At 45.1% G+C, this 25,059-nt stretch overlaps 1 protein-coding gene across 3 annotated transcripts in view; it reads right to left on the bottom strand.

Moving 5' to 3' along the window:
- Nucleotides 1–11,579: 11,579 nt before the first annotated feature.
- Nucleotides 11,580–25,059, bottom strand: part of adgrl1a (adhesion G protein-coupled receptor L1a) — a 110,978-nt gene continuing 97,498 nt past the window's right edge. For all 3 annotated transcript variants that reach the window (XM_061223101.1, XM_061223102.1, XM_061223103.1), the window contains 8 exons: nt 23,723–23,789; nt 23,010–23,101; nt 22,319–22,487; nt 20,568–20,723; nt 19,866–19,962; nt 17,349–17,471; nt 12,666–12,683; nt 11,580–12,509 (listed from right to left, as the gene is read on the bottom strand). In XM_061223101.1, the coding sequence (XP_061079085.1) occupies nt 11,647–12,509; nt 12,666–12,683; nt 17,349–17,471; nt 19,866–19,962; nt 20,568–20,723; nt 22,319–22,487; nt 23,010–23,101; nt 23,723–23,789 (1,585 nt within the window). In that variant the 3' untranslated portion in view covers nt 11,580–11,646. The remainder of the gene's footprint in view (nt 12,510–12,665; nt 12,684–17,348; nt 17,472–19,865; nt 19,963–20,567; nt 20,724–22,318; nt 22,488–23,009; nt 23,102–23,722; nt 23,790–25,059) is intronic.

Raw genomic sequence — 25,059 nt, 5'->3', positions numbered from 1 at the left:
TGTTTGAGTGCGTGTGTGTGTGTGTGAATGTGTGTGTTTGTGTGTGAGTGTGCGTGTATGTGTATGTGCGAGAGTATGTGAATGCATGTGTGTGTATGTTTGAGTGTGTGTGTGAATGTGTGTGTGTATGTTTGAGTGTGTGAGTGTGTGTGCATGTATGTGTGTATTCCTTTTCATTTGTAATGAGTCACACACATTATAGGTGAAGAGATAAATTCCTCACATTGGTACATTTCAGTCAGTAGCTGTAAGCTCTTAACTTTTAGAAGAAATGCCGTGGAGAAAAACAGGTCAAAGTACTAGTACATGCACATCACCACTGAGTCACAACAAAGAAAAATGATTTTAAAAATCCAGTCCTTTTAGGGGCAGAGTAGGAAGGTTCATCATTGGCTCAGGCAGTAAGAGCAGTCGTCTGGCAGTCGGAGGGTTGCCAGTTTGATCCCCCACCCGGGCTGTGTCGAAGTGTCCCTGAGCAAGACACCTAACCCCCAAATGCTCCTGACGAGCTGGTCGGGGCCTTGCATGGCAGCCAATCGCCGTCGGTGTGTGAGTGTGTGTATGAATGGGTGAATGGAGAAGCATCAATTGTACAGCGTTTTGGATAAAGGCGCTATATAAATGCCTGCCATTTACCATTTACCATTGTAAGCAGAGCAGAATCGTCTATCTCTGTTTTTCCATGTTTGAGTTCAACTTTGAATTCATTTTGCTTAATTTTGTATGTTTATATTATAATCAAAGCTAACATTGTAAATGATGTAAATATATTATCTGACATTCACTTAGCGCCAGATCCACTTGCTTATTGTTCTATTCCATTGTTACATTACAAGGAAACCAAATTAAAATTCAACTGAAAAATATAGTACACAAAGTGTCCACCAGGGGTCGGTAAAGGATAAAGGGATGTGCTTACACTACTGTGTCCACCAGGGGCAGTGAAGGGCTGCGATAAACAATAAGTGGCAGCTGAAGTCATTGAGGCAGAGGGGTTTTAGGCACTGCAGCAGAAGCATTATGCTTCCTCCATGGGAGGCAGGATTGTGTTTGGCGCTTGGTTTGTGTTTGCGTTTGCGTTTGTCAGTGTGTGCCTGTTTGCCTGTTTGACTGTGTATGTGTATGTGCGTGTGTGCGTGTGTATGTGTGTGTGTGTGTGTGTGTGTGTGTGTGTGTGTATAAACATTGAGAGTGGCTAAATGTGTGTTGCGGTGAACAGTTTGTGTTGGGGAATGAATACGTACGGTGTACATATTAAGGGTATACTGTAAGGTGTGAGGTGAGTGAGAGGGCAGAGACACATTGCTTTCCTACAGACACAAAGTCTGTGACATCACACAGCAATAGAGAGAGGGAGATAGAGGGGGAGAGGGCGGGAGAGAAGAGAATGAGATGAAGGAAGTGCATGAATGAATGGACTGTTGGTTTTGAATGAAGGGTTGTTTTTGTCATGTTACTATTCATGTTAATAGCATTGCTACTTTTGCAGTGTTTTTGTTTCAACAAAGCAATTTGCTTTGGTCATACACTAAAAGGTATAGTCATGCCAAATAAGCATAGCATGCATCTGAATCTAAGAAAAGTGTTTACACATCAGAATGAAAAACAACCCTACACTTACATTTATATCTATTTTCTTTTATTTGTAATTTACACTTCCTGTTTGTTACTTTGTCTTTGTAATTCACCCAACATCTCATTTCATTTACCTTCCTATTTTATATTTAATATGTTAGATACAGTCTCTTGTCCATTCTTTATGGTTATTTTATATAGTGCCATTATTCTATCATATGATAATCACATCCACAAAGCATACACTATATATCTGTTTTATAAAAGCAATTCCTAGATATTATCTTGAAAAAAATTCAGTTACAAATGAATCCTTGCAAATATTTTTCACACAAACTACATCAGAAAGTGGTGCTACCCATCTTTTCCTACATTCATTTTAATTAATGTAGTAATTTATCCCTCTTTTTTCATCCTCCCATGTCATCTTTCAATTGGTTTCTTAAATCATGCTGCCACAAAGACATAAATACTACACAAAGGTCCACGTGCGCTTTAAAATGACTCCATGATTCCATAAAGCATATGCAAAGCCTCCCTATAGCATTTATTCGGTACTTAATCCCTTAGGTAGCACCGCCTTTTTTTTAACACAAGCGTGATAATGACATACCCAAAAATAAACTGTTACTATTCCTAAAGCCTTTTAACTGCAGGCATAATCTTGGTCTCTTATTTACAGATGTGGCATAAACATTATGAAAACAAAGTAACAGAAGCTCAATCACAGTTGATGTGCCAGGTTTTTTCTCAAAAAAAAATGTTTTGTTTGTTTTTGAGTGAATACATACACTCAGTGAGCACTTTATTAGGCATTTTACTCCAATTTCTTTTAGACAAATTAAGTTTTCTGCTGCTGTAGCCTATCCACTGAGAGGTTTGACACATTGTGTGTTCTGAGATGCTCTTCTGCATACCACTGTTGTAATGTGTGGTTATTTGTGTCACTGTCACCTTTCTGTCAGCATCGACCAGTCTGGCCCTTCTCCTCTGACCTCTCTCATTAACAACAGAACAGAACTGCTGCTCATTGGATGTGTTTTGTTTTTCTGCAAACTCTAGAGACTGTTGTGTGTAAAAATCCCAGGAGATTAGCAATTTCTCAGATACTCAATCCACCCTGTCTGGCACCACATTCCACGGTCAAAGTCACTTTGATGACATTTATTCCCCATTCTGACATTTAGTCTGAAAAACAGTTTAAACTCCTGACCACATCTGCATGCTTTTATGCATTTAGTTGCTGCCACAAATATTTGCATTAACAAGCTGGTGTACAGGTCTACCTAATAAAGTGCTCAGTCAGTGCATGCATGTGGCTGTGGCTGGTGGGTTTATAAACAAAATGAAGCCACAGCCATAAGGATGGACAAATCCTCTTTTCAAATTTGATTACAATATCACCAAAAATGAGAATTCTGCATTGCTTTATCAAAGCTATTTTAGGAGACAGATGGCAACCAAATGATATTATGGATCTTATGAGGTGTAAATGACTATATTATTACTATACGATACAATTACTCTATTACATGCTGCTGGAAGAATGTAGCGTGTAATGTGAAACGCACCTGGAAAATGTGCGCTCTCTTTCCCCCTACATGTGACCTTCCCCCTACCTCTCCCTCAACCTCTTCTTGCTCTCCCCTCTGGCAGCAGCAGGTCCAGAATATTGCTATAATAGTTTACACGGATATAAATGTTCATAGCTTTCACACGGTATTTCCTGAGGCCAGATTGATTGAAAATTTCACCATGAAAATATATTGGGGGAAAAAAAAGAAGATTGAAACATTACAACCTCAGAAGGTCTAAAATAACACATAGTACCAACATAATCATATAGAACATATGAATGCCCACCTCATGTACTCATAGATTGAATTACACAAACTTACAGAATTACACAAACTTCCCAGTTTTACCTTTGCGTGAGAGAGAGAGAGACAGACAGGAGAGAGAGCGCTCTGGTTGAGCGGTTGTGGGTTTAGGGAGGTCAGGCCGCCGGGCTCTCACTCATCATCAGCAGCTACAGACCGAGGTCAGAGGGGTCAGGCGAGAGTTTGCCATTCTCTCCTCACTACAGCGAAGAAGCTAACCTCAGGGAGCGCCATCCGCCCGAAATTAAATCAAATTCAGTTAAGATAGCTTTTATTAGCCTGATGGTTAACGACCTCAAACATAATGTATTTCACATTAGGCCACGCTATTAAATATGTTCTGCTGTAGAAAGGCAACTTTAAAATAAGTATGCTCGCAAGCAAAAGTAAAATAAACTAGAAAATACAACTACGGTACAACAAATGCAAGGCAAACAAAAAAAAAGTCATGTCCCACTGATTCTGAATATACTGCGTTTTAATGGCAGTCCCTCCGTTTGTGCCATTCAGAGAGCTGCTGCCTTAGTTAGAGTCTGTTCCTTCCACACCCAGCTCTGTATCTTAACGGGTGCAGAAGCAGAGGCAGGATCGTGTTATTTTTGGAAACATCTGTTCCTCATTTCTCTGAATGTGTCACATTTGAGGACAGTGTGTGGCTCAGTCTGGGTTTCCTGTTGATTGCATTGGGATCATGGCCTCTCTTCTCTGGGCAGCTAGCTCTGTCTGTGGAGGCAGGTCTCCATGGCGCGACTGGTCTGTATTTTGTGATTTTCCTCCATTTCTCTCACCATGGACACATCATTTGTCACAGCGTACAGCCTTTACAGTACATGGTCCAGGATACCTCCATTTTACTCTGTGCTTTTGTATGTCCCAAAAGAGGATGCAATTTTGCTTTGGTTCTGCTATAATTCGGTTCACTGATTGTTTTGCGAAGTGCTGTCCTGAGGCTTCTTGGTATTTTGTAGATGTTTACGGTTTGTAATTCTTATTGGGATTTCAAGGTGTATTGCTTTCTTAATCACACAGAATGCCCCATGTGTTCTTTTTTTTTGTTTGTTTGGGGGGTCTCAAGTTTATTCAGTCTGGTTGAAGAATCGATTTTTAAAGGTAAATAGGTGCAATGTGTATATTCAAATTTAATTTGGTCCTAATGAGAATCTTTGTGGTTTTCCCAGAGATTATAGTTTTTTTGTTGAGAAAATCACAGGTGTTATCTGTTTAGTTTACTGCCAGGGCCCAGGATTTTTCCAGCACCTAGTCCAAGGTTTTGCTCCAGTGTGAGTTCCACATTAGGTCATCTGTATAGGAATTTCTCTAGTATTTAAAGTGAAATCGGGGGCACCAATTGTCCCAACCGCTTGCCTGGTTGGTCGTCAGTAGTTGTTGGATTCAAAATGCAGCCCTGTCTCACCCCATGTCCTAAAGTGAAGAATACTGACCATGCCTTTGCTCTCATTCTTCATGTTGTCTGTGAATATAAACTCAGTGACCACTTCATTAGTTACACTGGTACACTATCTTTTCAATGCAAATATGATATTAGGCTATCATGTGGCAAGCAACTCAATGCTTAAAAGCACAGCCAAGAGGTTTAGTTGTTGTTCAAATCAAAAATTAGACTGGGGAGGGAATGTGCCTTTGACCGTTGAATGATTTTTGGTGCCAGCTGGGCTGGTTTGAGTATCTCAGAAACTGCCGATCTCCTGGGATTTTCATGCACAATAGTCTCTAGAGTTTACGCAGAATGGTGCTAAAAATAAAAATCATCCTGAGAGCGGCAGTTCTGTGGGCAAAAGTGCCTTGTTGATGAGAGAGATCAGAGGAGAAGGGCCATACTGGTCAAAGCTGACAGGAAGGTGACAGCAACTGAAATAACCATGCGGGACAACAGTGGTATGCAGAAGAGCATCTCTGAACACACAATGTCAAACCTCTAAGTGGATAGGCTACAGCAGCAGAAGAAAAAAAATGTTTAATAAATACCCATTAAACAGGTAAATGAGTGTATACATACACTCAGTGAGAAATGTATTAGGTAGACCTATACACCAGCTTGTTAATGCAAATATTTAATTAGCCAATTAAACTAAATGCATAAAAGCATGCAGACGTGGTCAAGAGGTTCAGCTGTTGTTCAGACCAAGTATCAGAAAGGGGAAGAAATGTGATCTAAGTGGCTTTGACTGTGGAATGATTGTTGGTGCCAGACAGGATGGTTTGAGTATCTCAGAAATTACTGATCTCCTGGGATTTTCACGCACAACAGTCTCTAAAGCAGGGGTCACCAACACGGTGCCCGCGGGCACCAGGTCGCCCCCAAGGACCACATGAGTCGCCCGCAGGCCTGTTCTAAAAATAGCACAACTGACTAGTGAGCTGCATCTAAAATTTAATTTTATTCTGTTGCTATTTTTTTTTAATCACACTTGCATTTATATAGATTTAAAAATGACAATATCTTAAAAATATGTTTATTATACATGAAGTTTAGATAAGTTTAGGTGAACTCTGACCTACTCTAGTTCAAAGGTCAGTATTGGGCGCGTGACAAAACAAACTGGTAGCCCTTAGTATGACTCAGTACCCATGAAGTAGCTCTCAGTTTCAAAAAGGTTGGTGACCCGTGCTCTAGAGTTTTCAGAGAATGGTGTGAAAAACCAAACAATCCAGTGAGCAGCAGTTCTGGGGGCAGAAATGTGTTGTAATGAGAGAGGTCAGATGAGAAGGGCCAGACTGGTTGAAGCTGACAAGAAGGTGACAGAAACGCAAATAACCACGCATTACAACAGTGGTATGCAGAAGTGCATCTTTGAACATACAATACATCAAACCTCTAAGTGGAAAGGCTATGGCAGCTGAAGGCCAATAAGTATAAAAAATAAGACTAATAAATACATAATAAAGTGCTCACTGAGTGTACATTCAAGGCAATGATTGTCTCAATTATTTCACAATCAATCCACAGCTTCTTTTTAACTAAGAGTTTGGCTTTGTTGTGTTTTTGGGCCTCAACATTAAAACAGCGTAAATCTGGACTTTGAAGTTATCTGTTATTTTGCGAGTTTCTTTTGAAACTTCATTAGAGTTTTTCATTCCTGTGGCCAGCATGAAACGATTTATCATCTTTAGCCATTTGGGGTTTCTTTATAAAGATTGGCCATCAAGGCAGATTTATGAATTATGAAGTTAATATTATGCAGGTGCACATTATGCAAACAGCCAAAGAAGCCGACTAACCCAGGTTATGGGGCTGAGTGGGCTGAGCCTCCCCAGCTAAGGACACCGAACCGTGGGGGGGGGGGGGGGGGCGGGTGAGAGACACAAAGTGGGCCGAACGCTCCCTGAACATGGACTCAGATCTGCAACAGACGGCATGGACTACAGTACTGCTGCCAATAACTGAACTGTGCATCTTTTAAACCAAACAGCTTTACTGCAGACATTTTATGCTAAAGTGTTGCTGGAGATGAATTCTATTCTTTGTCAGCAATGGTGTCCTAATTATTTCAGTAGGAAAAAGAAAGAAAAAAAAGGGAGGGGGGGGGGGGGGGGGAAGCACATGAGGGCTCAGGACATTACTGCCTGCCAACATGGCAGCGAAGTTGTTTCCGCATATCAAATCCCTGTTGATCAGTATATTTCACATATCCGTGTCTCTGAACTCCAATTCAATTGAACATTATTTACTACCATGCCATATTGGAATATATCCCCAAAGCTGAGTTTTCTTTAAAGCTTAAAAACGGCAACAGTAAAAGGTGGTTTTGGAGGAAGATTAAAAATGTTCATTTCAATGACAGCAGGTTCATGAAAGCAGACAAATAAGTGAAATGAAATGACATGTATGTAATCTCAGCAGCCTGTTTGTGTCCATATCTCCGTTATTCTCAAACACGCTCCCTCCTATGTTAGCAGTACACCACATTCACTTCACTCTTTGCAGTTCCCTTCTCCCATGCCCAAAATTTCCCAAATAGTTCAACCATAAGAAAATAGCTGCAATCTGTAAAATGATGTGATGTGTTCCATTACGTAGCGCTGAGCCCTTGCCATTGGGTCTGTAAATGTGATTTTAATGAGCAGCATGGGGGAGTCGGAGGAAGAGAAGGAGAGAGAAAAGGAGAGAAGATGTGTGTAGGGGAGGGGAGGATATGAGTGAGAGAGTGAGAAAGTGAGGGGGGGGGGGGGGGGGAGTGGGAGCTGAGCTGCTGAAACGGAGTCAAAAGAGAACATGCCAACTTTCGATTATGGATTCTTGGCAGCATTTCCAGGCTCCCTTTGAGTCTTTTTCTTTATTTTTGTAAAAAAAAGAAAAAAGAAAAAGATTTCTCTTTTGGAAAAGATTTGCAAAATTAAAAATTCCCTTTAGCCATAATTTTCACACACACAAAAAAAAACCCTGCAGATGCTCCATGGTCCTCAATTTCTGTGATGAGACGAGAGAATTATGAATACAAAATTGGACTGCCGTACTCTCCTCAACATTCTTGCTTTTCGAAAGTTTGTATTTTTAAAATATTTTTTAACTCATCATGACCCCCACTGCTCCAAGCCCCTCCCCTCGGGTAGAGTGGGAGGACTGGCCAGTCAGCACTCTCCTCTTTTTACTTCTGACGGTTTTGTTCCTATATTTCTTAACACAAAGGGCAGTAGAGAAACAAAAGGCACCCACATAAATGTATCAGCATGGGTAAATATGAGCACATGAGTCAGACAACCTCTCTCTACATGAGAGCATTTAACTTCTCAGTTTATTTGTGCGCACACACACACACACACACACACACACACACACGCGCATACACACTCACACACACGCATACACATGCACATGCAAGCATGCACTCATACACACAGAGACTGATACACACTCTCACATACACACACATACACATACACGTACACATACACATGCACACGCAAGCAAGCACTCATACACACCCACACATACATGTGCAAGCACGCAATCATACACACACACTCACACATAGACTCAAATATGCACGCACACACACCTACACACACGCACACGCATACACACACGCACACACACGCATGCGCAAGCACGCACTTATACACACACACACACTCACTTGTGGGCACGTGCATACAATCGTGTGAATACTCACCCCTCTCCCTTCCAAACACACGATGACTCTCCACTGCGAGTGATCCCTGACTCTACTCTCTCACAGCCAGCATGCCCTGACTCTGGGCTGGAGCTGAGAATTCATTAGTGACATTAAAATAATCATTAGCCATGTCATCCTCTTGAAGACCACAATACTTCTCTCAGAGACACTCATAATGAGCCAGTCTTGTTCCAGCTCTACAGTGCGAAGGGGGTACATTGAGCCAGCTGAACCCAGCTATGGAGTGGGAAAGGGCTATAATGAGCCAGGCTGGTACCAGGTCTACAGTGGGAAAGGGGTATAATGAGTCAGCCTGGTTCAGCTCTACAGTGGGAAAGGGGTATAATGAGTCAGCCTGGTTCAGCTCTACAGTGGGAAAGGGGTATAATGAGCGAGCCTGGTTCAGCTCTACAGTGGGAAACATTCAGCTAATCTCACATGTACAACTATTCTGAAACTCGCAATATCCAGGAGAGACTATTGCAGAGCTGTCCATATGCCCAAAAAATCTGTTGGAATTTTGCACACCACCTCGATTCTTCTGCAGTCTGACTGGGAGACCAAGGCCAGCAGCTTGACCCAACCACCCGCAAAAACACAGTTTAACGAAGTAAATATCAGTAAATAAACACATCACACCATATAAATATTTGAATTATTTATTTGAATAAATAAATGAGTAAACAGACAGTGATAAAAACGGACGCCGGTGTGTTCTCCCACACAGTTAAAATAAGGACCAGTTTCGGGGGGGGATGAGCTCCCCCGTTTCTGCTGTCAGTCCATGTGTTTTTTTTTTCTTTTTTTAAATCTAAAGTCGTTTGCATAAGGAGGGCCTCTCTAAAGGAGTCAGGGTTTCAGTATTGTGTCTGTTGCTCTTCATTCATCCTTTTTGTTGTCAATCAAATATAAATCACAGAACTGAAGTTTTCCCATTCACTTTTCTGTGAGGAAACTGAACACAAAATGTCCGCTGTGTCAATGAGCTGAAAGCTGCAGATCGAGCTCCCTCACATAGATATAGAACTACTAGATTGGATGCGGCACTCTGGGAGTTGTGCGCTGGCCTCACCTGTTCAAAGTGGTGTTCTGCAGGAACAGACACAGTGAAGAGCCACCTGACTCTGAAACAGCAGTATCTACCACAGATTTACATTTGAAACGTAAATGAACAAAGACTCATTGATGAATGGTTTCTGTCCAATATGGCCACCACTGACTCACATCCATTTAAACGTTACACTCTAAGGGCTTAGCCAATCTATTAATTTTATATCTGTGGTTTCCCTCCTCCCAACAAACACAAACTCCCTCCCAACATGGCTGCCATCCCATTACCCACAATGCTTCACTGTGGCAGCTTGAACTCCCCTATGTACCCATCCCTCTACCCTTTCTGCTGGGAATGTCAAAGGTCAAACATTAACAACATGTAATGGATTATATTACATAAAAATTGTGCCAGGAAGATTTTTTTGTTATTTTTATTTTGTATGCAAAATCTTTCTTGCCTTTTGTTCTCTTTCACCCTCTCTTTACCCAGTGGAGAGAGGACACAGGAAAGTGAGAGAGAGAGAGACCAAAGCAGAGGGGAAATTAGAATGAAGAAAAGAGTGACAGAGAGAGAGAGAATAATAGAGTGAGATGAGTAGAGCAGAGCAGAGAAAGACATGAGGAAGGAAAGGGAGGGAGAGAGAGAGAGAGAGTGAGAGACAGACTGAAAGAGCAAGAGATACCTAGGAGGAAGGAGAGAGTGAGAGAGAGTGTATATCATTCAGTTCACAAACTCCTGTACATTTTCTTCTTTTGAAGGTTTTTGTTGCGATACAAGAAATTATTTTTCATATCTTTGTTTCTTTTTTGTTGCTTTTGTTTTTTTCATTTGGTTCCTATTTACAAGGTAGAAGTAGAATAATAGCTGGAATAGTAAGTTGCAACAGTTAGAATCCTTGTTGCCGTGACAACACACGGGCGATTGGTGTCCGGGTTCACTCGGAAATGTCCAGAAAATGGAAAGGGGGGGTATGGTGGCCGCAGTCAGGGTCCAGTACCTCATTGTCCTCAGTAAGTTTATGGAGTGGGGCAGGGCGGGGCAGGGTGGGGCAGGGGTTTCTCTGCTCAAACTCAAATGTGTGTCCGGAGCAGTCTTTCCCACCTCCCCCTCCCTTCCCAGAGTGGTTCACTCCGGGCACGCCCCCTGACCCTTCACCTTTGACTTCCCTCCCTACTGCAGCGGGTTGGCCGTAGGGGCGAGACCCTCAGTGTTCTGTACATGATAGTGGGCAGACACCTCGCTGCTCTGTCCCCACACCCGGCACGTTGAGTCCTTCTCATGTTTCTTTTGCTTGTGTGTGTTTTTGTTGCTGCGATGTTTGTTTTGTCTGGTATGGAACACGTTTTTGTCTGGTCTCTCCATGGCTGCCCCTGGGGTCGTTGCGCTGGACTGAGCAGGATTTTCTTTTTGGCAAAACTGTTGAGCTGACGAGGGGTGGGGTGGGGGGGGTGGGGGGGGGTGGGGGTCCTACCATAAACCAGCACGCCTCGGTCAACCTCGGAACGACAAGTAAGGAGGGATGGAGCACAGAAAGAAAGAAAAAAACAAAAGAGGGATACAATTGCAAGGTCAATGAGATGAATTGGGACATGAGAGTGGAGGAGTAGGTAAATAACTGTGTGTGTGTATGGGGGGGCAGGCTGGAAAAGGGAGAGGGAGAGAGAGAGAGAGAGAGAGAGAGAGAGAGAGGGAAGCAGGAGACATACCCGTTCAACAACGGAGAAATACAGAGCAATCTGCTACCATGGAGACGGTGAAAAAGACCGGGAACATTCTGAGCAATTGCCGGGTTAGCTTGCCCCTCTCTCAGATCAAAACGATACAGAAAAACAAAACCAAAGTGGAACAGTACGGTGGACGGCGGGATGCGGGGGTGGTAGGATAAGGGGTGGGGGGGTGGCCGTGACATGGGCGGGGGGAGGGGGGGGGGGGGGGTGTGTGCTGGCCGAACACGAGGTCATCCTCACCCTAAGCCTTATCGCCATGGTCACCAGCGTCCTAGTCACAGGCTGGTGACCAGCTGCATCTGTCCGTCGGCCTCGCTGAGCGGAGGCTCGGCCACGCCCTGGCCCAGGTAGGCCTCCCCGCTGGGGCGCCGGGCGGGGGCCTGGTAGAAGGTCTGCATGGGGGCCCCGCGGGAGCCCAGGGCAGGGCGGCCAGAGCTGTAGTACAGCTCCTCAGGGGGCTGGGCGGAGCGTGGCACCACCTCCAGGGGCTCGGGGCTGCTGTCGGGGTAGGGCGAGTCCCGCAGGTTGGTCACGCTGGTGTAGAGGGAGTCGCGCGCGGGAGAGTTGGGCCCCGCCGCGGCCCCGGCCTCCAGGCTCTCGGTGAGGTCTGGGGTGTAGCTCTCGGACTCGTCGGGGTCGCTGTGGTACAGGACGGACTGGGCACGCTGCAGGAGGAGGGGCTGCTCCAGAGCCTTGTACAGCATCTCCACGTCCTGGGCCGGGGGCCGCGTCTCCGTCGCCAGGAAGTCCTCGTCCTCCTCCACGCCCGGGTCGGCCCCCCCGGCCCTCAGCCCGCCGGCCCCGCGGCCCCTCCGGGCCAGGCTGCCCGCCCTGTCGGCCCCGGCCCCGGCCCCGCCCGCGCGCAGGTTGTTGTGCACCAGCTCGGAGATGATCATCTTCTCGAAGGCGGCCGCGTCCGAGAGGTTCCGCCGCACGCCGCCCCCGCCCAGGGTCTCCGCCCCCCGCGGGTTCAGCAGCGGAGGGGGGCTGTCCGTCCCTCCGACCCCGCCCCCGAGGAAGTCGCAGGCCCCACCCACGGTGCCGCCCACGCTGCGCAGGGAGTAGCTGTTGTTGAAGTTTCCGTTCAGGGGGAGGGTCTCCATGCCACACGTGTCCCTCGCCTTGGAGAGAGTGCTCTCTGCAGAGAGAGAGAGAGAGAGAGAGAGAGAGAGAGAGAGAGAGAGACGGGGAGGAAGGGAGAGAAAGGCTTATTACATTTCACTCCGGTGAAATGCATGTTGAAATTAAGATGGAGGGAAGGAACAGGAAAGAGAGGAAGAGGAGGCAGACGTACTTGGGTCTCGGAAGGTCCCTGCAGGCCCACGGAAACGAAGGCAAAGGAAGGAAAGAGAAACAGAGATAAGAGAGCGTGAATGACTCTCCATCTATTCCATCTCCCCCCTCCCCGTCACACACTCACACACTCACACACTCTCTCTCTCTCACACACACACACACACACTCTCTCTCACACACACATACACACACACACACTCTCTCTCACACACTCACACACACACACACTCACACACACAAACACACTCACACACACATACACACACACACTCACACACTCATACACACTCACACACACTCTCTCTCTCTCAGACACTCACACACACACTCACACACATTCACACACACACACACACACTCACACACTCACACACTCACACACTCACACACACACACTCTCTCTCTCACACTCACACACAAACACACTCACACACAGCTTCCACAAATCCTTCTGTCAGGGGTTTGTTCTTCGGATGTAAAGAATAGAAAAGAGGCAAGCGATGTGACAGAAATATATTTTTTCATCTGTGGACTGAAACTGAAACTGAAATCCCAAACATGACAAACCCCACAGCTTCACTTCAGTGGCACTTGCATATGATATTTATTCCAACATCCGCTAATATCCTTTCATTGTTTCACAGTTTATTTATCCAGTCAGCTATTGCAAGAGAGCCTTTTTTGGTCATGTTGCAACCGATTGCTGCAATGCTAGGACACTGTTGTCATCGGTGTTATCATCTCCTTTTCAGCGTTGGGAGGTGGGGTTCATTTGAAGCGCGCTAAGTGAGAGCAACCGCTCTGTTCGGCTGGTAAATCGTGTTGCAGAGAAAATGAAGACCAACCGTGACTTACACCGTTGCCTGGGAAACAGCTACACTTGGAGAGGCAGGGCGCTTTACCTAGCCCCGTGTGAACCGCTAGCCCTGTGTGAAGTGGTGATGTCACCTGCGCCGACACACGCCCGACAGACTGCAGCACTGACACCCTGCCACAAACCTCACAACTTAGCCTCAACACAAACCCGAAAGCTAACGGCATTAACATGCAGCCTACAGCTAACAGCACTCAAACACACCCAACAGCTAACAGCACTCACACACTCCCAACAGCTAACAGCACTCATACACACCCATGGCCTGGCAGCACTGACACACACCCTACAGCGAACAGCACTCACACACACCCTACAGCGAACAGCACTCACACACACCCTACAGCAAACAGCACTCACACACACCCTACAGCGAACAGCACTCACACACACCCTACAGCAAACAGCACTCGCACACACCCTACAGCGAAAAGCACTCACACACACCCTACAACAAACAGCACTCACACACACCCTACAGGAAACAGCACTCACACATACCCTACAGCAAACAGCACTCACACACACCCTACAGCAAACAGCACTCGCACACCCTACAGCGAACAGCACTCACACACCCGACAGCAAACAGCACTCACACACACCCTACAGCAAACAGCACTCACACACACCCTACAGCTAGCAGCACTGACAAACACCCTACAGGAAACAGCACTCGCACTCATACCTGATAGCACCATACAACTAGCAGCACGGACACACAGCAAACAGCTAGCAGCATTGCAGACACCTTATATATAGCACCATTGAAATGCAAACTACACCAAGCAACACTGGAACAACCCTACAATAAGCAACACTGACACACACCCTGTAAAACAGCACTGACACTCACAAAAGCACTGGCATACATCCTAAAGCTAGCAGCACTGACACACATTCCACGTGCTGCCATTTCCACAATTTTCTCCATAGCCGGAAAAATGTTCTGGCCTCCAGGATATGCAATGCAACTCATTAGTGTACATTCAGGGTGTGGTTTGTGCTTTGCAAAGAGATTCAAATTTCCTCAGATTTCGTCATCTGATTGGCTATGCTTCACTAGGAGCTTAGAAAATGGAATACAATGACATTTTCTCCATGCAGTTGAATGGTGGCCTTCCTGATTCAAGTATTGAATCAGAGTTCAATTTGAAAAATTTAGCCTTTCAGCATTAGTGTATTGATGTTCAGCAACAGTGTTAGGCAATCAGTGTTAAGCAGAGAATGAGACTGATCCAGAAATGAAGCACTTTTCTCAACATGACATTATGAAACAGTCTCTCCAGCAAAAATATACGAGTGTAACTTCAGACAAAGGAAGACAAATTTTCGTAACTTTCCAAAAAATAAAAAATGAGACTTAAAAGGAAAAATGAGAGACGGAATGTGATTTAAGTGTGGTGAATGCCAGGTCCTGAAGGCTTGCTGAAAAGCTAGTTTCAGCATCGCTCAAACAGGCTGCGCCCACACAGTTGGTCAGATTCTTGTTTTATGTGCTCGGGGGGAAAAAAAACAGATTTCTTCAGATGGTATTGAAGCAGTGTGGCTGAAAACTGACCTTTTGAAACTGCTTTAAACCAGCTGAATTGCAATGCTGAATTCCAAGCCAATAGATTACATTACAAAAGGAAGCAAAAATAAGGTCTCACTGCAGCAAACAGAAAAGGTTAGAGCTGCTCTTTGCCATTACAGGAGAAAGGTGATATTTCTAATGACAAACACATATTGAGCTGCATTTGTACAAGGCCTCTCATGGATCCTGGGGTGACACATCAGCCACTCTGAATGCATTAGCTCACGACATATCAAGAGAGTCCAAGTCTGCAAGAACCTTCCCCAAGACCTGTTTTTATGGTAGGAACTGAGGTAAGGTTTGTATAACTGTACCTTAACAGTAATTGCAAGTGATTGTTGGAAAACTGTGGCTTCGAGTGAAAAAATATATCTCCTTCCACAGACTGCGTCAATCCCTCCAAAAACGATGTAAATACATATTTCTGAAATTTTGCCGCGTTCGCTAAATGAAATATCATAAATACTGAATGCTAAATCTCACAAATTGAAAATTGTATGCAGTGTGCATTTTCCTTGATTGTTTTTAGTGCCAGGTACACGAGAGCTTGGAGGACAGAGCTACAGAGCTACAGTGAGACAAAGACACGGGAAAATAAAGCCTATTTTTAGCGGAGCGCGACACCACAGCCTTCACAACCTCAGAGTGCGTGCAGAATGCAAATATCATTCTCTGCATATTCATTACCACGCAGCCTAGCCTTGCTGCTTTGGTTGTTTTATGTTAATGACTCGATTTAATCGAAATGCAATTTCTGTGGCGCTGGGTCTATCTGAAAACATTTGCGGACTTTTTTGAGTAAGCGGTCGCATCAAGTGGCACTCAAGATCACTCAGCCCTGAATTGGGCAATATGCAAGTTTGTTAAACAGACATTTCTGTTGAATAGGCTTTTGCCGAACTGCTTAAACAGCACAAAATATAAGTATATATAGTAATCTCACACTCAGGAATAAATTGGGTGCGTTTCAAACGCCCAAGGCATTAATGGCACAGAGGAGGGGAAAGCGAGGGGGTGAATTTGCACATGTTCGTTGGGAATTCAAATTCAATTATGGCAGTTACTCTCCCGTGCTAGAGTTCCGTAGTGCTAGCCATTCATGTGATGGGTAAACACAGGTGCAACGAGACAGGTGTCACAGTAATAGATGTGTCAAAGAGTGTATTTTGATGGTTACACACAAAATATGGCGTGGTGGGAGGGATGTTTCCCGGGAGAAGATGACAGTGGTTTACAGCAGGTGCTGCAAAGGTACCACAATGCTTTCCATCTACGTTTTTTGTTGTTGTTGGAAAAACGCATACTGAAATTAGGAGATATGTACAGCATATTTGACTGTATTGTTCAATGGGAGACTGTTATAATCTCTCCCCACTTTCCACCCCATGTCCCAACTCACAGCGGCAGTACTGACCGCCGGGCCGGTAGCTATGTGTCGATACACACAAATCACTTTTTTCAGATGGCAATGATACCTGTGGCGTGTGAGCAAACATGTACCCGAGTCTGGCATTTTCACACGCTTAAACACACACACACACAACCGTGACCCGCGGGTCGAACGCCGTTACCCATCAGCACTTCCACCCCGACACCCAGAAGCCAGTCAGATATTCATTTCTGTCAGCGTGCTGATGAAAGCCACTTTACATAATTTATGTCCCCTCGCATAAAGCGGAGCCCATGTTTATTTTACGACGCGTCTTCGGCGCAGGGGGTGCGGGGGTTTCTCCACATTGTTTGGAGGTGCGCTGGGCTAAGAGAGAGAGTGCGACGCTGATTGAAATTTTAATGCGTAATGCGATTTTAATCACCGTTCTTCACCGGTGAGCGGAGCAATTAGACACTGTAATGAAGGCCGACTCTCGCTTCCTCCCCGACGCCATTCTAAAAACGGCCCCGCTGAGGGCCCAGGCAGCTGACGCATTATGCTGAGGTCCTTAAAATATTTAAACCTGTCCCACCCCACGGCAGCGCTCTCTCCCGGCACCCGGACCACTGTACAATTTAAACCAGCTCCACTCCCCCTTATTAAGCAAATATTTCTTGCAGAATATATTTTTTGGGTCAATTTTCAAGCTCTGGGATAGCGTAAGCTTTGGGAGAAAAAAGAAAAAAAAGAAAAAGCCAAGTAATTTGCCGGAATCTGTGGCTGGAAACTGAGATGGCATAAAGGTCTCAGGCATCAGACAGACAGACAGACGGACACGGGAGGGGGCGGACAGACTAACCGGTGGAGTTGAAGACTCCGGGGGAGGGGGGGTTGAAGGTCTCGGCCAGGAGGGTATTGTAGGGCGATGTGCCAGAGCGAGTCTGCAGAACTGGATTTGTCAAGAGGTGATTCCCCATGGTGGCTGCGAGAGTGAGAAAGAGAGATGAATAGATTAATTGAAAAAAAGTAGAGACAAAGAGAGAGAGAGAGAGCGAGAGTGAGAGCGAAAGAAACAGAGAGAGAGCAAGAGAGACAGAGGGAGACAGAGAAAGCGGCAACTCAATTGAAATGGAACTGAATTGAATTGAAGTGATATGAAATGCGTAAAAAATGTATTCAATATTGCAAAATATTTAAACATTCTTTTACAATTCTCCTGTCAGCGTGTCGTAACAAAAACCTTTGCCATTTTGTTTCACACAAAATGAAAGCTCTTGCCCACCAAGGTTGTCATTTTGTTTGTGCCGCACAAAAACCGTGAAGCTACAAACCGCGGAATTCTCGGAAACCGCTACAACTGGTTCTTTCTTTCTCTCTTTTTCTTTCGTTCCTTCCATTTATCAACAGAATAGTTTAGTCACTTTTATTGGTTGTTGAGTTATGAGTCAATACCTATTTCCACGGTGCTAAATGCTGCACCAAAATACCTTGCTCATTTAAATTGAAGAGCGAGTAGAGATCATATTAAGTAGCCTGTAAGATACTACCACAGTTGTGCTGCAACAAGGTATCCAAGAATAGAGTACTCTAGAATACAGTGCTTACTGGTACTCAGGAACTATTTGCTCCCAGCTCTTACACACAGGATCTTCCTCTCCGCAGCATCAGGAAAACACCCCTTAAAGTGCTCTCTTGATTAGGTGATTAGAGTGAGAGTGTGTGGTTTGGGACACAGGAACACATACTGTACACAGGCGGAATCCCACCATAAGGCCACCTACTGGTGACTGAGGTAACTACGCATACAGAAACTAATACAGAAAATCTATAAAACATCAACATGAATCTATCTAATATATAGGAAAAAGGGTAGAGTGAAACAGTAGACTTCCGGAATATTAAAATTAAAAGGAATTAATGACAACAAATCAGTCCAGGGTGGATCAATAAAAAGTTTGAGGATGAACTGCTGAATGATTCTTCTTGATCATTCTCTCCACTGTACACTACTATCTCAAAGCCATTGCCCTCTGCAATGTTCCTGCCTCCTGACAGAAGCAAACAGGACTTTTAGAGTGGAGGAGGGAGGCGGCCTCAGGGGTCCACTGCAGTACGGAGGAACGTCTGCACGGCCGGGAGAAAGTTTATAAGAAAAGTGGAGCAGGGGATTAGATAGAGAGATGCACGATCAGATGGATAGAAGCAGCGAGTCCTGGAGATAACATAAAGTCCAATTACAGCGCCTTGGGGGATATCTATTCTACTCAAATCTACGCTTCTTTCTCTTTCTTCTCAGGAATTTATTATTTATTTATTCCGTATTATCAGAAGTAAGATTGAATTCTCCTCCGACTTCCTCTCCTTCTGCTTTTATGTCGTCTCCCAGCGCCTGTACCCCCCCCCCCCCCACACACACACACCACCGCTCCCCCACTCCCTTACCCTTCCTTATCAAACTCCTTGGAAACGCAGACGTTCCTGTCACTCTCCGCCATTAGGCTAATTACCCCCCGCTCGCACGCGCTCTAATCAGTTCATTAAAAACAAAATGAGCGGAATTAGCATAAAGAGAGTGTGATGACTGAGTTTCAGCATTTCCACTCTGCTTCGTTCAGAGCATATCTCAGCCCGGCAATGGATATTACTGCGCCACAGCTTCTGCATGTGTGTGCGTGTTAGTGTAAATGTACACTCAGTGAGCACTTTATTAGGTATTTATTAGACTTATTTCTTAGACTTATTAAGTCTTCTGCTACTGTAGCCTATCCACTACAGAGGTTTGACACATTGTGTGTTCAGAGAGGCTCTTCTGCGCACCACTGTTGAATGCGTGGCTCTTTGCGTTACTGTCACCTTCCTGTCAGCTTTGACCAGTCTGGCCCTTCTCTGACCGTGTTTCTGCCTGCAGAACTGCTGCTCATTGGATGATTGTGGTTTTTCGCTCTATTCTCTGCAAACTCTAGAGACTGTTGGGCGTGAAAATCCCAGGAGATCAGCAGTTTCCGAGATACTCAATCCACCCTGTCTGGCACCAACAATCAACAATCCACAGTCAAAGCCACTTAGATCACATTTCATCCCCATTCTGATATTTGGTCTGAAAAACAGCTGAACCTCTTGACCACGCCTGCATGCTTTTATGCATTTAGTAGCTGCCACCTGATTGGCTGATTAAATATTTGCATTAACAAGCTGGTGGACAGGTCTCCCTAATAAAGTGATCACAGAGTGTGTGTATGTATGTATGTATGTATGTATGTGTAAATGTGTAAGAGTGTAAGAGTGTGTGTGAGAGATGGAGTGTGTTTGTGTATGTGTGTGTAACAGTTTTGTACAGACAATAAGAAGATGAGGAGAGGTGGAGAGGAATGCTCACCACGGTTCAGTGTGGGGGTGTTGTTCATGTCTCCGGCCATGAAGGAAGACTCAGTCTGCTTGCGTACAGTATCATTCCACATCCTGCGAATACGACTCTGGAACCAATCAGAAATCAGGTCACAGGGGTCAGGCAGGGAAGCTGCAATTTACATATGACACTGGTGCCCTTTACTCGTCAACTTCCTGGTCATAGTGGTGCCCTTTACTTGTCAACTTCCTGGTCATAGTGGTGCCCATTACCTGTCAACTTCCTGGTCATAGTGGTGCCCATTACCTGTCAACTTCCTGGTCATAGTGGTGCCCTTTACTTGTTAACTTCCGGGTCATAGTGGTGCCCATTACCTGTCAACTTCCTGGTCATAGTGGTGCCCATTACCCGTCAACTTCCTGGTCATAGTGGTGCCCATTACCCGTCAACTTCCTGGTCATAGTGGTGCCCATTACCCGTCAACTTCCTGGTCATAGTGGTGCCCCTTACCAATCAATTTCCTGGTCATAGTGGTGCCCTGTACCTGTCAACTTCCTGGTCATAGTGGTGCCCTGTACCCGTTAACTTCCTGGTCATAGTGGTGCCCTTTACCTGTCAACTACCTGGTCGTAGTTTAAACAGTTTAGTTTGCCAGTTTGAGTGTGGAAAGTAGGAGGGGGTCACCTGTGTGTGTGTGTGTGTGTGAGTGTGTGTGAAGTCGGAGGGGTTTACCTGACGGTGGGCGGACGCATGACGGGCCTGGCTGCCCGTGTAATAGCGGTTGTTGGCCCGCAGGGCGGAGGTCTTCAGCGAGCCGTGGGAACTGGTGGTGGAAGTGCGACTGCAGCAGTAGGAGTGCCGCAGGCACTTACTGTACTCCTTATGAACCTGCATAAGAGAGAGCACTGCATTACACACACTCCTTATGAACCTGCATAAGAGAGAGCACTGCATTACACACACTCCTTATGAACCTGCATGAGAGAGAGCACTGCATTACACACACTCCTTATGAACCTGCATGAGAGAGAGCACTGCATTACACACACTCCTGATGAACCTACAGCACTGTTCAAGTCTTAGGCCACCTTTTTTAAACATAAATTTGTATATATTTTTGTTTTCTGTGTCAGTAGAAAATAGCAAATTTGGGATTTCCAAACAAAAATTTTTGCGGTTTTAAATAAAATAACATACTAAGTTTCAGATAAAAGCTTAATCAAGGCTGTCTGGGATGACTTGGAAAGCCAGAATCAAGCGAGATAGCCAAAGTTCCCCAAAATCTTTGGAAAACCTACCAGCCAATTTTCTTTTACTACTGTAGGACAGCATACCTAAAAGCCCAGACACACCGAGCCGAGGTCAAAGAACTAGTGACAACCAAGGCCAACTGTCAAATCAGTTTGAGTGGCCTCCCGACATTCTGCGCCTGCACAAGAGGAAATAACTCTCCACACCAGGAGGTGGCAGGAGTCTGTATTCGCAATGCAAAAAGAAACCCGAAAGTCTTAAAATTGTGGGGACATAAACAGAGATAAACAAACAAACTAGAATTTGGCTGTCATTATCAGGCCACTCTGAATCTGAAGTACATGTCTGATAGGGTGCAGCTGGCTCTCTGGCTTTGTCAGCCTTTTGGTCTTTTGCTTGTGTAAGAAGAAAAGAAGAGGCGGAAGCGAGAAATAAGGACCCCACTAAATGGGTGAAATCGTGGATATTACATGGACGGGCTCAAGAGGCTTTCCCAAACTTGTGTCGAGGGCTAGAATTAAATTAAACTCCCGATTTTAAGAATTTCCCTCTATCCTGCTCAGTTTCACATGTTGAAAGTACTCATCAGTCCAGTCATCCAGAGGCAAAATACTAGCTCCTGGGATTTTATTTTGATAGGAGAACTGATGGTTACACTGCAGTTCTTGGCAACAGGTAAGCAAGCTAAAGCTTTCCTATATTTAACTTTACAAGACTTTGATCTTCAGTTGCCATATTATGCTTTTAGACGAAGAGCTGGCCTCTCCCGAACCATGCTGATCAGTTGGTCTTCGGTTTCTTCTTTCTAGAGGGCCATCTTGTTGTTTGCGTGACTTGTTGTTACAAGGCTGTGTCCTGTCTTTAAAGTGTGATTTGTCTGCTTTGCTCACTTTCATTTCTCTTCTTGTGCACTGATTTGGTAAGATGTACAGACAATCAGAGATGGCACTCACACCAACGGCCGCCCATGCCGATTCAACCGAACAGCTGCAGATAGGTATTGTGTAGTGCTGTTTTAAACACACCCATTATGTACCTACATTAGGAAGAGCATCACATGCACCTTACGGACACTAACAAATGCACTCTCTCTTACACATGCACTCAAACCCACCCACTTGCACATATGTACACCCGCACCCACCCACACACTCACACACATGCACCCACACCCAACCACCCACCCACACACACACTCACACACATGTAACCACAGACCCACAGCCACACACCTTCTTCTGCAGGGCGCAGTGGAAGATGAAGATGAACATGCCCTGGAAGGCGTTGAAGGTAGTGAAGAGGTACGCCATGATGACCGTGTTCTCGTTGATGAAGAGGAGGCCAAAGGCCCAGGTCAGGCCGAGGAGGAAGAGTAGGGTGATGGCCCCCAAGGCCCATGACCTTAAAAGAGACACATCCATCACAGATCAGCTTCATTTTGCTCACAACGTATGGTAACCTAACCCTGGATCAGTGGTCTTTTTCTGCCTTGGTTATTACCCTTTATAGCAGGGCTACCCAACACTGCTCCTAGAGATCTACTGTCCTGTAGGTTGTAATTTCAACCCTAATTTGGTTGACCAGATTCTATAAACAGTTCCAGGAGATCTCTATCTGTTGGAAGAGTTAGTGTTGTAGTGAAAACCTACATGATGGTAGATCTCCAGGATCAGGGTTAAGTATCCCTTCTTTATAGTGTTCCGTGATCTCATTGCATTTACGTACTTTACATAGTACATTAGGCATTTATTTAGTAGATGCTCTTATCCAGAGTTTACATTATTGTACATAAATGAGCAACATAAGTACCTTGCTCAAGGATACAATGGCTATGACATCATCTAGGAGTTACAAGCCCACTGTCCACTACACCATCACCCCTTACATCCCCCCCCCCCCCCCCCCATTGGCGCCAGGACTCACTTGATGTTGTCAAGGCGACTGGAGTCGGGTTTGAGGGCGGAGGAGTTGCGGATCATCTTGTGCAGGGTGATCATGAGGAACACTAGGTTAAGCTGAGCATGGGAGAGGTGGAGAGGGAACGTGGCTTTAGTGACCCTCTTTCCATTTAGCATTAGCGCATAGTGGCATTCTGCTCTTCCATTACCCTTACACTGGATGAAATGAATGCAGTACACCAGGAGTGACTCAGACTCACTGCCAATGAAAATACAACACGCAGAATGACTAATAAGAATAAAGAGACATGGACAGACAGTGGGTTAGGGAGGAGAGTGTGTGTGTGCGTGTACTTGCATATTTGTGGGTTAGAGAGGAAAGAGTGTTTGTGTATGTGTGCATGCTTGAGTGTGGGTTAGAGAGAGAGAGAGAGAGAGAGAGAGAGAGAACTAGTTAGAAAGACTGCTGCCCAGACAGTATGACCGAGAAGGAGACAAACAGTGACAGTAGTTCAAAATAAATATTATGGTATAGCACATTGTTAAGAGGTAGAAGTAGACGTAGAAGATTGTAGTAGTTTATATATTATTTTAAATGTACAATAGAAGAAGAATTGCAGACATATTTTTAAATGCAAACACTGCGTAAAACACAACTGATATGTTGCATTCTGGGAGTATTTACAGTGTGTATTTGATGGCAGTGAAGCATGCAGGGTGGAAAAGAGAGGTTCTGACCATGATGACGAAGGAGACTGGACCGATGAAGCTCCAGATGAAGTAGTTATCCACACGCAGCCAGCACCTGCACAGGGGACAGGTCATCTGATCATTGTACATGCTGAATATCACACAAAAAAGCACACGCACACGTGCACACACACCCAAGCACTTGCATGTGCACGTGCATACACCAACCTACAGTAAGTGAGCACCTGGTTAGGTATTTATTAGACAAAATGTTTTACTTCAGCTGCTGTAGTCTATCCACTTCATAAATTTGACGTGCTGTGTGTTCAGAGATGCTCTTCTGCATACCACTCTTGTCATGTGTGGTTATTTTCATTACTGTCACCTTCCTGTCAGCTTTGACCAGTCTGGCCCTTCTCCTCTGACCTCTTTCATTAGCATTGCAGAACTGCCGCTCACTTGATGTTTTTGTTTTTCGCACTATTCTCAGCAAACTGTTGTGCATGAAAATCCCAGGAGATCAGCAGTTTCTGATATACACAAACAACCCTATCTGGCAGCACCAACAATCATTCCACAGTCAAAGTAACTTAGATCACTTTTCTTCCCCATTCTGACATTTTGTCAGCTGAACAGCTGAACCTCTTGACCATGTCTGCATGTTTTTATGCATTTAGTTGCTGCCACATGATTGGCTGATTAAATATTTGCATTAACACAGCTGGTGTACAGGTCTACCTAATAAAGTGCCCACAGGTGTATGAGTGTACATCACGTTTCACTGGGGGGGCTCCAGGTCTGACATCATTGCAGGACATGCGGCGTTCCACAGGGGTCAGCGCTTGGGCCCATCCTGTTTCTAATCAATTTGCTTTCACTTGGCCAAATCATCAGACACCAAAACATCAACTTCCACTGTCATGCTGATGATATCCAGGTGTACATCAAAACCCAACCCAAACCCACAAATGCCATTTCCAACCCCAATAACTGTCTCAATGACATCCGTTGCTGGATCTGTTGTCCTCCAGCTGAACAACAGCAGAAACTATGCTGACCAGCACGCCCAAACAAATCTCCAATATCGGCAGCATATGCCCCTCCCTCAATGGTCAATCTAACTCCGTGCCACCTGTCGTCACCAACCATGGTGTGAAGTTTGATCCCACACTTTCATTCCAAACCCACATCAAACATATCTACAAGACTTCCTTTTTTCATCTCAAAAACATAGCCAGACTGACGCCATGCCTGTCCAAACCCGATGCTAAAAAAACTGGTTCATGGTTTCATTATTTTCCTGGATTGACTGCTGTAATGACCTCTCTCTGGTCCCCCAGCCAAATATATCAACCGCCTTCAACTTATCTAGACCAGCACTGCCA

The sequence above is a fragment of the Conger conger genome, chromosome 16 (genome assembly GCF_963514075.1).
Source record: "Conger conger chromosome 16, fConCon1.1, whole genome shotgun sequence".
Classification (NCBI taxonomy): domain Eukaryota; kingdom Metazoa; phylum Chordata; class Actinopteri; order Anguilliformes; family Congridae; genus Conger; species Conger conger.
Note: the sequence above shows the minus strand (reverse complement) of the source record. Positions and strands in the feature narration are given on the sequence as shown.